The 14,620-nt window shown below is 42.6% G+C and overlaps 1 protein-coding gene across 3 annotated transcripts in view; it reads left to right on the forward strand.

Annotated features, from left to right (window-relative positions):
* Positions 1 to 14,608, forward strand: part of ASB3 (ankyrin repeat and SOCS box containing 3) — a 38,650-nt gene extending 24,042 nt beyond the window's left edge. For all 3 annotated transcript variants that reach the window (XM_065682528.1, XM_065682529.1, XM_065682530.1), the window contains 7 exons: positions 3,960 to 4,072; positions 4,690 to 4,825; positions 6,080 to 6,257; positions 7,876 to 8,073; positions 9,528 to 9,779; positions 12,775 to 12,908; positions 14,111 to 14,608. In XM_065682528.1, the coding sequence (XP_065538600.1) occupies positions 3,960 to 4,072; positions 4,690 to 4,825; positions 6,080 to 6,257; positions 7,876 to 8,073; positions 9,528 to 9,779; positions 12,775 to 12,908; positions 14,111 to 14,367 (1,268 nt within the window). In that variant the 3' untranslated portion in view covers positions 14,368 to 14,608. The remainder of the gene's footprint in view (positions 1 to 3,959; positions 4,073 to 4,689; positions 4,826 to 6,079; positions 6,258 to 7,875; positions 8,074 to 9,527; positions 9,780 to 12,774; positions 12,909 to 14,110) is intronic.
* The last annotated feature ends 12 nt before the right edge of the window (positions 14,609 to 14,620 follow it).

The following is a 14,620-nucleotide window of genomic DNA, read 5'->3' on the forward strand; positions in this document are numbered from 1 at the left end:
TCCTTTAGGAATATCATCAGATAGGGGTCCACATTTTATTGCCAACGCAGTACAAGAAGTTAGTAAACTATTAGGAATATCATGGAACTTACACACTCCTTGGAGGCCCCAGTCTAGTGGACAGGTAGAAAAGATGAACCAAAACAATAAAAAGACAAATCTGTAAAATATGTCAGGAAGCCAAAATAAAATGGCCACAAACATTGCCTATAGCTCTGCTACGAATTAGAATAAAACCCAGAAGTAAAATGTCAGTAAGCCCCTAAGAAATCCTCTATGGAAAACCATATGAGGCACCGGAACCCAACCCTAATACCCATATTAAAGGGAATCAGGATGTTTATAATTATGTGCTATCTCTCGGTAGAACCTTAACTCGACTGCGAAGCACTCTGGTGTAGAATAGGCCACTATCTCTGGAAAATCCAGCACATGATATCCAACCAGGAGACCAAGTATACATCCGGAACTGGAATAAAGAACCATTAAAAGAACAGTGGGACTGACCATATCAAGTATTGCTAACCACATTCACAACAGTGAAGGTAAAAGGAATAGATTCTTAGATACATTATACACGAATAAAGAAAGTTTCAAAAATCTGGGAAATACAGGTACTAGGCCCTACAAAACTAAAACTGGAATGTAAATAAGATGCCTGGGTTCTATTATAAAACTTTGATTTTCATATGGTCGTTAACAGAGCTGACAGCTGTTTTTATCCTAGCAATCCCTCAGAAAGATGTTTTAAAACGACCTAAAACAAGATGCCATTCTGACTTGCAAGTTCACAAAAACCACTCCAATAGGACCAACACCAACAAGGATAGTTGGGAAAAAGATAATTGGTCCTATAGGACTGGATATACAATTAGCCATAACGAAACTAAGGTTACAAGAAAAAGGACTAAAAGATCAGTAAATTCAACACAAATAATCCAAGTGTATCATCGAAATCCTGAGGAAAATTTAATGATAGGACTGATTGAAGATTTTGCAAAGATGAAAAACACAAGTAGAATAACAGCTTGTTTACCAATACCCAAAGCGGCAGGAGAACCAACTGAATGGGGAATAATAACATTCTCACTTTCAGAAATTAACAGAGCAATCACTTGTCAGGAAAAGGAGGTAACAGAAAACATGACAATGACAGAATATCGAGAAGAAGGTGTTTTTGGAGATCCTGCAGTTTTAGTACTAAGATCAGTTTGTGAGAGATACCAAAATGCTCAATTTACCTCTGTAAGAGATGAATGGGGAAAATGCATTTACAAGAAAGAAATCAAGATAAACAGGCAAAAAAAAAGGGTGTGAGAATGTGGAAAAACAAATAGTTCAAAACAAGACTGGAATACAATTTGGTCAGTGAGCATTTTACAGAAATTCCAATATATTGGGAACATCTCTTGGTGTCTTAGATGGACAGGAAAACAAAATGTAACAGAAAATATAAACATCAGTAACTTACTGTCCATAAATCGGGTTAGTCAAAATATAATCAAAAATGTTCCTTGGTGGAATTGTACCAGAATCTTAGATTGTGACACTGACCCTGAGAAAATTACAATACCTCCAATCAAGATTGCTTTAAAGGCAGGATGCGCGTGCCGAGGACTGAAAATTGGAGGGAAAGTAATACAAGTCCCCGTTGACAATATAGATTGTAAATATTCAACAGTGCATAGTATGGGACATTTCATTTGGGCAGCAAGTGACGGAACCTGGACTACCCACCTACCCATAGAAGGTCCAGCTAAAGAAATTACTTTAGGATTACCAACTCTTTGTCCAATTTGGAAAAAGTCACCATTCAAAGGCAAATTAGAAATCTTACAAATTCGAACAAGAAGAAATATAGATAATAACGACAATAATGATGAAGACATTTGGCAGGAGCCCTCAACAGGAGTTAAGATAGGATGGGCTTTTGAATCTCTACTTGCCCCAGTGGCAGCATATCGAAACAGAGAAATGATTGACAACCTGTTTAGTCAAACAAAAAGGTTAGCCAGAATAACAAAAAAAGGATTCAGAAATTTAAATTTACAATTGCAGGCAACAACCAAAATGACCTTGCAGAACAGAATGGCATTAGACATGTTATTACTTAAGGAACATGGCGTTTGTGGATATTTAAAGGACAGAGTAGATCACTGCTGTATTCACATTCCTAATGTGACCACAGATATAGAATACGACATTTCCCAGCTGTACAACATTGAAAAAGAAACAGAAAAAGAAAAAGAATATATTGAACAAAATTGGATCGGAGCACTTTTTGATGATCTAGGCCTTCACCTCACAGGATGGGTCCATTCCCTCGTACAAACTATAATAGTGATACTGATTGTATTTTTAATGCTATATTTGATGTATCTTTGTATTCGAAAGGAAATAGCCCAAAACAGGGCATGGACCCATCGAATTATAGAGGCAGTAACTAGGAAACATCTGAAATACCCTACACCTCCACTGACTTATCAGGAAACAGCTACCTAAGAGAATGAAAATACTTACTTAAGTTAAGTGAAGTATTTTCAAAGGGGGGAAATGTTAGAGAAAAAGGCAAAATTTTACGATAACTAAGCATTAGAAATTATTATATTTGAAAATTTATAAATCAGTAGTGTGGGTTTGGAAATAATGTAATGTTCCAGTACAGTTTGTAGTTTGTACCAGAGTTATTCAGTAACCAATGTTAACAATGGTAGGCTAGGTGGTAAGAGCTAACATAATTATATACGGTAAAGGGCATACGGGTAGATTTAAAAAGTATTGTGAAAGTCTATCGAAGTAGAAATTAATGGACACACCAGGGTAGTCAAGTAAGAACAAGACAATACTGGCGTCCACACAATGGTTGGGATATATCCAAAGAACAGAAAGGTGAAGGAGGACAGAGCGAGGAAGACTTCTTACTTCATCTGAGGAAGACTCCTTACTTCATCAATGCGACCACCAGAAGAGGCTGCGCAAGCGCAGAAGAGGCTGATGTCGTAATAGACTGATGTGGCAATCCTTGATACATATGTAGTAGTTAATGATGCAATCCGTGTTAAATATGTATTAGTAACCAAATTTTAGTGTATAAATTGCGAACGCGATGTGACGAGGTCGAAGCCAGATTTGGGCGAGTGCCCCTGGTTTCCCAGCGCTGCAATAAAGCACCTCATATAACCATTCCGGTGGTTATGTGTTTATTCTTACGCTAACAGAAAAATAGGATTACACCTGTATGGGGATGTTTCAAGCCTTGTTTTAACTCCTCCCTACTTCTTTTGTGAAACACCTCTTACTCTTTCTGCAGTTCCTAGTTTAGCAGTTATAGCAGTTAAAGTCCATTATTACAGGGGTTTTTGCTGTGGTTTGATGTAAATAGCTTAAAACAATTGGCAACAGGTAGCACTTGTGGGGGAATCATCATTGAAAGCACGCTGGATAATGATAATTAACGCTATGTATGTAGATTAGAGAAGGGCAAAGAATGGTTCTGGGGCTGTGTGTCCGTGAGAGGATTAAAAAGGACCAAGTTTGTGGTCAGGTTAATGCAGGCTCTGTGGTGGAGCTGCGGCACAGCTCTGTGTTGGATGTCGAGTACTACAAGCCAGAGGCACTGCTTTGGGGAGCAGTGTGTGCCACAGGAAAGAGGGAGGAGAGAAGCTTGCTGTTATCTGTGTTAGCACAGGGTGGGTGGGGTTTTCACAGGTCTAACTAAAAACTCTACAGTCAAATTTCCATTCTCCAACACTGCTTTGGGGCTGTAAATGTAAAAGGCAAGGAAGCAAATAGCAAATATTTAAGGTGAGTTTAAAAGAATTCAGTTTAAGGTGAGTTTAAAAGGATTGTGATTACTGTGCAGGGAAGTGAGCAGTGAGACCATTTGAGTTTTTTAGGGAGCTCTTGAAATCCATTTAATCGGGATTTCTTGTCCTCTTTTTTTCCTGTTCCATTCCCAGCTGTTGAAAATGGCAATACAGACTCTGTAACCTTCCTGCTCCAACACGGGGCGGATGTTCAAGGACCTCATTCCTTGTCTGGATGGAATTCTTTGCACCAAGCTTCTTTACAGGTAACCTGTAAGTGAATCATATAATTTCCATGTAACTGGTGTATTCTGAGTGATAACTTCTGTATTTCTTGGCCTCTATGTAGAGTTGTTTTTCCTAACCTACCCTATAGTCAGAATGTGATCTAAAGGCTGAAGGGTTTGCAGTACACTGAAGTGGAGCTGAAACTGCAGGAGATGCTGATGTTGGGAAACAATAATTATTTAGAAGCATTATTTAATCAGCGTTGATTAATTAATTAGAAATACTGCATGTACTCCCAAGCTTACCTGTTACATTTGGGAAGTGAGTCTCTTACAGGATATTTTGACACGGAGTTGTGTCTAGTGTCTCGTCATCAGTGAGATGTGAGACCTGTTTCTGGATATCCTAATGGCTCTTAAACTTAATGATGAGTGATTCTAATAAATTAATTTAATTTCCATTTGTATGTATACTTTAAATGAGCAAGTGTGGAAAAATCAAATTAAACCTGTCTGATTATTTGCTATTTAATTTTCAGTATATCTTTAGAATTGAAGTATATTTCTTCTTATATCTGCTTAGAATGTGTGGAGAAAAGGAGATTATGTCAGCTTCCTGCTGCTTTGTTATTTAAGAATACAAATATCTATTTCAGGAATGCACTGAGATCATGCAAATGCTCCTGGAGAAAGGGGCATGCAAGGAATGTAAGGATGACTTTGGAATTACGCCGCTCTTTGTTGCTGCTCAGTACGGGAAGCTGGAGAGTTTACGGCTGCTCATATCCCATGGTAATGGTGATCACCCATTTAGTTTCACTGTTCTTAAACTTATGTCAACCTGTCACCACATTTGTTCTACTCCTGCACTTCAGAACTTCACATTTTGGTATTTTTAAATGTAGTTTTAATTGTTAATGGATGGGCAAAACCATCTTCATTGCTTAAATTTAATATAGTAGTCAGCAAGTGATGGTAGGAAATAAAAAATTAAATAGAAAATTAAAAGATCAAGGATCATCAAAGGTCTTCTAGAAGCCCTCCGTAGTACTACATGAATAGACCGGTTTTGATGACATAGCTCTTGTAATAGAACATAGACTTACAGAATCAACCAGGTTGGAAAAGCCCTTTAAGCTCATCCAGTCCAACCTTTACCCCAGCACTGACAAGGCCACCACTAACCCGTGGCACTGAGGCCTCATCTCCACGGGCTGTGAACCCTTGCAGGGCCGGTGCCTGCAGCCCTGCCCTGGGCAGCCTGTTCCAGTGCCTGAGCACCCTCTGGGGCAGGAATTGTTCCTCAGCTCCATCTAAACCTGCCCTGGGGCAGCTTGAGGCCGGTTCCTCTTGTCCTGTCACTTCTTCCTTGGGAGAAGAGGCAAAGAGAAGATACCTCTCTCTGGTCATGGAGTGACAGCAGTTTCACATAGTCACTAAATTTTATATATGTCCAAGTGCGTGTGTCCTGACAACCAAAATGAATTGCCGTAACTATTAAGCCTGACGAGCCATGACCTGACCATGTAAACATGCTGATCTGCCAAACAGGGAGAGAATCTTAGTAACAGCAACCAAAAGATTGCCCTGCCTCCACTGTGTTCATCTCGTGCTGTGCTGATCTCTGACAGAGTTCGTGTTAAAGCACTGACTGTTAAAAAAGTTAGTGACAAGCTAGTTCAGGAATTTCTTCCTTAGATGTAGGTTAGGTGCAAGGCAGAAGCTCTTCCCTGTGAGGGTGCTGAGGCACTGGCACAGGGTGCCCAGAGAAGCTGTGGCTGCCCCATCCCTGGCAGTGCTCAAGGCCAGGTTGGACACAGGGGCTTGGAGCAAGCTGCTCCAGTGGAAGGGGTCCCTGCCCGTGGCAGGGGTTGGGGCTGGAGAAGCTTTAAGGTCCCTTCCACCCCAAACTATTCCATGATTCTGTGTTTCCTTAATGCTGTGGAAAACCTCTGGTGTTACGAAGTTGCTCTGTGAAAACCAATTCATTTGTTGTTTATTCTGTGTCCTGCAGAGGTGATTTAAAGTACTGCCTTTTTTCTTCAGGTGCAGATGTAAACTGTCAAGCCGAGGACAGAGCCACTCCACTGCTGATTGCTGCCCAGGAGGGCCACCTCGAGTGTGTGAGGCTGCTGTTAGCCAGTGGGGCAGACCCAAACCTCTACTGCAATGAGGATAAATGGCAGTTACCTATTCATGCAGCTGCTGAAATGGGCCATGACAAGTAGGTGGTGAAAGGGACATTCAGACAGAAGAGTCTGGTACTAAAAACTTAATAGACAAAGATGAAGTTCAACTTTAAAAGGAAGAAAACCGAGTTCTAGTTGATTTGTAGTTTATAGTTCCTAATTATATTTGAATATTAAATGTTTCTTTGTAGTCGCAGTAAAGTGACCAACTGTATGAAATTCAGCATCTGAGCTGGGTCTGATCCATCTCCTGATGAGCTGAAAGTGGTTTCCACAGTGCTGAACCAATATCAATTCACTCAGTAGTCATTCTAAATTACATTGTAATTACATTAAAATTCATTTAGAAATATAAATAACAATAGCATATGACTTATACCTGCCTTGAACAGCTGCTAATTATAATTCTGTTCCTAACCATTAACTAGCAGAAGTAATCATATGCAAATAATGAGCTGAGCCAGCCAGAAAAGCGAAGGCACAAATCATTCCCTTTAATCCTTCCAGAAAGGCATTTGTAGCTTTGCCCAGTCCCAGTGGTACTTCCACAGCAGAAAGGCAGGAGTGGAAAGAGGTTCCCAGAGTTGGCAGAAGCATCTCTTGAGAGCCCCGTGATTTGCACATGTGCGACAGCACTTCATAGAACCCCAGCCTGGTTTGGGTTGGAAGGGACCTTAAAGCTCCTCCAGCTCCAACCCCTGCCACGGGCAGGGACCCCTTCCACTGGAGCAGCTTGCTCCAAGCCCCTGTGTCCAACCTGGCCTTGAGCACTGCCAGGGATGGGGCAGCCACAGCTTCCCTGGGCACCCTGTGCCAGCACCTCAGCACCCTCACAAGGAGAACTTCTTCCTTATATCCAACCTGAACTCTCCTGTTTAAACTTAAATATATTAATGGTGATAGTAACTGCAGAATTATTAGTAGATGCTTGATCTTAGCCCCTGGCGAGAGCAACTCATCAGTTGAGCTGTCATTAAAGTTTGTGCATCAAATGGATGCCTCTCCTCAAACTGAGGAGGAGGGCAGGCTGTAGTAGACGCTGAGGAAGCTGGGTTTGTCTATTTGCTCAGAAACAGAAGCTGGGTTAGCAAAGTTGCCACTACTAGCCATGTCTTTAAATCAAACGCTGCCTTTGTAGCTTCTGCAACAAGATGTAACTGGCAGCCTCTGAGCAGCATCACTGAATTCCAGCAGCAAAGGAATTGGTGTTTGTCTCTCATTAGCTGGGAAGGATGCAGACCAGAGGTGTGAGCTATGAAACAGAACTGTTTTGCTATTTCACTATCTCAGTGTTGTTGAACAGAAGTAAATACCCATTTTATTTGCAACTCCCACTTCCAGTTTGCTTCCAGGCTTACACAGAAGTCTAGAGTTAGTGTGCGGTGGGGCTCTACTGCTGTAAAAGGGATTGTTGGATGGTAGATAATCTGTCCCTGCTTTAAAATACTTACTGCCAGCCTAAATCTATGCCAAAGCACAATTTGTTGTGGGTCTGTGTATGAAATGCTAAGGGTTGTTCTTTAATGGAAACGCAGTGTGTAACAGGTAGAATTTTCTTCTTGAGTTGTAATGACCATATGAAAACCAACCATACATTTAAAGTGCATCATTGCTTAAGATCACACAGTAAATAGTGCTTTTCAATATCTTCAGGATACTAGAGTTACTAATCCCAGTTACTGATCGAATCTGTGACAAAGGCAAAGGCAAAGTGAGCCCTGTGTATTCAGCAGTGTATGGTGGTAATAAGGAATGTTTGGAGATGTTACTCAGAGAAGGCTACAGTCCAGATGCTCAGGAGTGCCTTAACTTTGACTGCAGGTCACCCATGTGTATGGTCTTCCAAAAGAAGTAAGTACACCTCTTGTATTTTGAAACTATTAGTAATTATATTGGTCTTTAACTTTTATTTCCAGCGTGCCGTTTTCCTGCCCTCCTTCCTCAAACCTTAAGCTGACAGCATTAAACTTTGAGTATCTGAATGGTGAGTGGGTTTGGATTCAGTACCTGAGCTGAGGAACCTCACTGGAATCGCCCAGGGGAAGCTCAGCTCTTGGAAGAACAGTCCTGTAGAACATAATTGTAGTTCTGCTTTCAGAAGGCCTTATCAACACCTCTCTGTTTTCTGGAAACATGACTTAGTGCTGTAATTGGATGCAAAGGACTCTTGAGTAGGCAGATGCTTATCAGTAAGGATGAGTGCTTGGAAAATAGCGTTTTCCTTTTCTGTATGCCCCTCTCGTGCATAAGCCAAGCTGAATTAATCAGCTCACCATGACAGCTGTAAGGAGGACTGGGAACTGAATGACGTGTTCTTTTAGATCATGACCCATTTCTTTTTATGCCTGGTGAGGCACAACCCTGGTGTAGAACAGCAAATAAAGCAGTGCTTACTTCATGATGCAAAGGCTGTAATTTTGGAGGAAAAATAAGGTATACAAGCCTTACTCCTCAGTGTATATATGTGCTGTGCCAGTGAGGTGCTCTACGTGCCCTTATTGATAATTTTTCCTTTACTACAGAAGTTTCTTCTTCCTTTCTCTGTGGGAAATCTGTTCATGGAGGAGTAAGCTGTTACTGTAACAGATCTAGTTGTTGCTGTCCCCAAGCTCACCCTGTGCTCCTCCCAAACTAACTCAGTATCTAAACTAACATTCCAAGCCTTGAATACTGGCACAGTTGAAAAGCTGGCAATGGGGCCTGTGCAGGGCCTGGAGCCCAAATGTGATGACAAGCAGCCGAGGGACCTGGGGGGTTCAGTCTGGAGAAGAGAAGGCTCAGGGGGGACCTGATGGCTCCCTACAACTGCCTGACAGGAGGAGGGAGCCAGGAGGGGCTGGGCTCTGCTCCCAAGGAACAAGGGATGGGACAAGAGGAACCGGCCTCAAGCTGCCCCAGGGCAGGTTTAGATGGAGCTGAGGAACAATTCCTGCCCCAGAGGGTGCTCAGGCATTGGAACAGGCTGCCCAGGGCAGGGCTGCAGGCACTGGCCCTGCAAGGGTTCACAGCCCGTGGAGACGAGGCCTCAGTGCCATGGGGCAGTGGCCTTGAGCACTGCCAGGGATGGGGCAGCCCCAGCTTCTCTGGGCACCCTGTGCCAGCGCCTCAGCACCCTCACAGGGAAGAGCTTCTGCCTCAGAGCTCAGCTCAGTCTCCCCTCGGGCAGGTTCAAGCCATTCCCTTTTCTTTGGTTTGGGTGAATTTTTGGTAGAAGAATTTTGCTTTCTCAGAAGTAGTGAAATGGTAGATGCTTCCCTAGGGAAAAAAAGTAATAGGCTGTCCTGTTCCTTGTGTGCTCTTTGTAGGTATTTCTATTTCATTGATACTTTCCTGAAATACGGGGTCACTTTACTGGGCATTAATCTGGGCTATTGCCTGTACCATGAGAAGTTTGCTTTGTTCCAACGCTTCTTGAAGCTGGGCTGTTTGCTGCCTTCTGGGGACCAGCTCTGGGACTTCCTGAGCTACACAATTCAAGCCCAAGAGGCGTACAAGCAGTGGCTGCCTTATCTGCTCCTGGCTGGTTTTGACCCAGTGGATTTAATGCACAGACTCTGGTAAGCAGATAACGTTATCTTGTTGACTTAACTATTGTATGTTAATCCACAAAGCTGTTGCCAATGTGTGTTTCATAGGATAGCACTTGATAATCAGTTGCCATGATCAGGAGTGGGGAGGGTTCTGGGAAGTCTGGAATAAATCATTCATGGGTAATGGCTGGATTCAATAAAACACCTTTCTTGTAGGCAGAAAGCCAGAATGGAGGTTGCTTCATCACTACCATGGGGGAAAGCACGATTCCAGAGTTTTATATCAAACCTCTCTTCTTAGCCCCCAGATTTAGTTGTATAATATGGTGAGGGGAAGAAGACTTTCAGATACCAAGGAGAGGATGTCAGGAGGGGTGGGAAACAAATGTACAGTGAAGCTGGGCTGAGGCTCAGAGGAAAAGGATGCAGTTAGAGATTGTGGTGAACAGTCACGTTGCGCGAATGCCAGTCTGAGTGTTTGCCATTGGGGTGTTTAAGTTTTTCCACATAAAAATAACTTCTTGGCAATGTTTGATGCTTAATCAGACACTACAGAATGAAACGTACACTTAAAATTACAAAGTATTTGTATTTTCCGTTTTTTTTTCTTGTCCGTGACGATAATGTTGAGACTTTACTACCATGTATCTCAGCTATTAACATGATGTGAGGTCTGTAAACTCAGTACATGCGTTACCTTTCGTCCAGTTAATTTAAAGGGAATATTTAATTTAAAGGAAATACTGATTTGTATTTCAGCTACTGCTAAGATATTGTGGTAGTTTTGAATCCCTTCATTTATGACTTGGTGAGATTCTGTTAATTATTAGCATCTGTGGCTTTCTGACCAGTGATTAGAGGAGCAGATCTACAGCAGGGCATGTCTGTGCTTCTGTACATCAGATTTATTCACAGAAGTGAATGTGAAAGTCCAGCCACTGCAAGATTGCAGTTCAGTGACTGAACAGATATCACTGCCCACGTATATGTGATAAAGCCTTGCGTGGGATGGTTTAGTGTGAGGTGTCCCTGCCCATGGCAGGGGGGTTGGAACTGGATGATCTTGAGGTCCTTTCCAACCCTAACTATTCTATGATTCTATATCATATATGATAGAATATGATTCTATGATTCTATATCATATATGATAGAATATGATTCTATGATTCTATATCATATATGATAGAATATGATTCTATGATTCTATATCATATATGATAGAATATGATTCTATGATTCTATATCATATATGATAGAATCATAGAATAGTTAGGGTTGGAAAGGACCTCAAGATCATCCAGTTCCAACCCCCCTGCCATGGGCAGGGACACCTCACACTAAACCATCCCACGCAAGGCTTCATCCAACCTGGCCTTGAACACCGCCAGGGATGGAGCACTCACAACCTCCCTGGGCAACCCATTCCAGTGTCTCACCACCCTAACAGGAAAGAATTTCCTCCTTAGATCCAATCTAAACTTCCCCTGTTTCAGTTTGAACCCGTTACCCCTTGTCCTGTCACTACAGTCCCTGACTGATGTGTTTTGATATTTTGGTACTTAATCCACAAACACTTTTAGACCAATTGCTTCCTTTAATTATCCACTTTTTAAAATGACACTTCATCATAATCTATAAAACTGCTGGTGTTGTAAGTTTAATATTAACTATTCTGTCCTGGAGGATAGTAGGAGGACAGTAGAAAGCAAATGCCATTTATGGGTATGGTTCATTAACTGTCTCTGTCACATTGTGCAAAACAACTGTAGAACCCCAGCCTGATTTGTGTTGAAGGGACCTTAAAGCTCCTCCAGCCCCAACCCCTGCCACGGGCAGGGACCCCTTCCACTGGAGCAACTTGCTCCAAGCCCCTGTGTCCAACCTGGCCTTGAGCACTGCCAGGGATGGGGCAGCCACAGCTTCTCTGGGCACCCTGTGCCAGCACCCTCACAAGGAAGAATCATAAACTGCTCAATATAATCAATCATAATAATAAAATCAGTCATTAACTGCTCAGTGTAGAGGACTGACAGCTTTGATCACCAGTACAGTAGTGAAATCACCATTCTCTTAAAGCAAGCCAGGCAGTCACATCACTCCTGCAGGGCTTCAGTGAATATATGAAAATCCAGTCAAATATGAAAAATGCAATCATATAAACTAGAAAGGACACAACATAATGTTGACACGAATCTGCTGTAAAAAAAACCAAATGTGTTAAAAGGGGTTAGTCTGGTATTTTTGTGTGTGTAGGGCATTTAGATTTCCATTCAGATGAATTGGATTGTACACATCCAGCCGAGGAGCTGTGGCTTTTCATCACACCTGATGGAAACCAGTTGTTTCACCTCCTTTTCCTTAAATCCTTGTGCGCTTTATCAATTAAGCTGTTATTAAAAGTTCTTCACACAGGCTGAAGGTTTGCAATGTAAACCGTGCTGATTTCATAGAATCATAGAATAGTTAGGGTTGGAAAGGACCTCAAGATCATCCAGTTCCAACCCCCCTGCCATGGACAGGGACACCTCACACTAAACCATCCCACAGCATATTCTGAATACACAGAAATGCAGGCTCTGGTAGAAGAGTTTGAAATACCTGCACATCTTGTGGGGTTTTGTTTTAAGAAACAAGTATCTCAGTAAATGCACGTTTTTCCCCCCAGTGCAATGGCAATGCTTAGAATGCTCTGGTGTCTGGAGCCCTTAGTAACACGTAGGTGAGAGAGAGTAAGAAAGCAGTGCAGAGGAGAATGCCGCCTATTACTGAGGCATTTAATTCTCATAGTACATCTTTTTCTCTTACAGTCTATCTTACTTTTGGAAATAAATGAAGATAAAACTACGTTAGTAAATGCTTATGCTGTTACTTAGACTTCTCTTTAATGGTTTTCTCTTTCTGGGCTTAGGATGGAGGTTGATAAGGATTTGTTAGAAAATGTAAAGCTTTCTATGTGTTGTTTCCATTATTATATTTATGCAGTTGTGTAAAATGCTGGTTTGTGGGGATTTTTGTTATGTAGGATTTTATCTGTGGGAGATAATGCCCTTAATTTCACCCTGGAGTTCACCAACTGGAAGAGACTTCCTCCAGCTGTGGAGCAAGACCTCTCAGAATACAAGGAGACGTTTACTTGGACTCCAAAGAGCCACTTTGGTAGGTACAGTGAGGGGAAACCAGTGTGTGTGTCCCAGCTTCCAGGCTGTGGGTGGGAATTGGCTCTGTGTGCTAATGCACGATGGCAAAGGAGGTTCCATGGTCAACAGACATGGCTTGTCTGGAAACTGGGGAGCAGAAATAGCAGGTCCCCTAAACAAGCAAAACACATTGTCCTCAGTACGTGTTCAGTTCATAGTTAGCATGTTTCAGGTAAGTGTTGTCATGTTAAGGTATCGTGTCCACTTCAAGTGAATGCATGTGCTATAAATATAAAATGCGGGTAGTGACTGAATCATACTGTGCCTTCCTGACATGGGTTGTTCAGCCTCTTAGAACATTTAAGGGAAATGATCAGCATTACTAAGCTACATTTCCTGGACAATATCATGGAATCCCAGGCTGGTTTGGGTTGGAAGAGACCTTAATATTCATCCAGCTCTAACCCCTGCCACGGGCAGGGACCCCTTCCACTGGAGCAGCTTGCTCCAAGCCCCTGTGTCCAACCTGGCCTTGAGCACTGCCAGGGATGGGGCACCCCGTGCTAGTAAATAGATCAGCTTGTCCAGTACAGAACTCCAATGCTTCCAAACCCTTGGAGCAAGCTGCTCTAGTAGAAGATGTCCCTGCCCATGGCAGGATGACCTTTAAGGGCCCTTCCAACCCAAAATAGTCTGTGATTGTATGTATTTAATACTGAAGTTTGTGTCTAAGCAATGCACATTTACAGGCATGTCTGTGTATCTTTTTGGCACAGTGGTTGTCCTAATTGGAGTTACTTAGCAACATGTTAGAATGTTTGTCATCATACACAGACTCATGCTGTCATTTAGTAACTTACCCTAAAACTGTTTTCCCTGGTGTTATTTTGTTGCTGGATTTGCTCCTACCCTTAATTTTCCATTTCTTGCAAAGCAGCACAAGCCCCTCTTCCCAGGCAGAGAGCTGTTCCAGGCTGGTTAGATGAAGCTTGAAGGATAAAATGATTCCTTGATGCTTTGTTTCTAGAAGTTTAAATTAATATAGCAACTATAGCAACACTCTGAAAATGCTGATCTAGCATCAGCAGCCCTTCAGTAGCCAGAACTCTGCCCTATTATCTGCCAGGGAGTGGGGGTTCAGATGAAATCCAGGTAACCACAGGCAAACAACGTGATCCCAGAGCATCCTGCTCAGTGTCTGCCCTGGTTCTGATTTTCCAGCCTCCATACCTCCCCTGTCCCACCTGTGCCGTCTCGAGATCCGGGCCATCCTAAGGAGCGAGCGCTTGCGATCGGACCGCTTTATCCGGGAATTGCCACTGCCAGCTTGCCTCCAGGACTACCTGCTCTACTTGGATGTGCTGCGAGTCAACGGCATCCCAGAAGCAGAGGATTACCTGGGGCAGAGAGAGGAGGGAGCTGCTCCTTCCACTGAAGATGCAGGGAGGAGGGACACTTGTGCCACTGGGACTAGATGATGGCACTGCCAGGGACAGAACTCTGGCTGCAGAGCTTGTCAATGGCAATTAGCAGGCACTGGAGAAGAGCCACTGTAAATAAAGTAGTAATAGCTCTTCCCACACTGTAGTTTTGTACCTAGAAGTTCTAGGATTCACTTGTTTACCAAGTCTGTTGGAGCTTTCTAAGTCTGTAAACACTTCCTGGGTTTTGAAAGGAAGATTTTAACTCTTATGGAGTAAAATGGGCTTGTTCAATGAACACGGCTTATAG

Source organism: Lathamus discolor, chromosome 5, assembly GCF_037157495.1.
Source record: "Lathamus discolor isolate bLatDis1 chromosome 5, bLatDis1.hap1, whole genome shotgun sequence".
In the NCBI taxonomy this organism is placed as follows: Eukaryota; Metazoa; Chordata; class Aves; order Psittaciformes; family Psittacidae; genus Lathamus; species Lathamus discolor.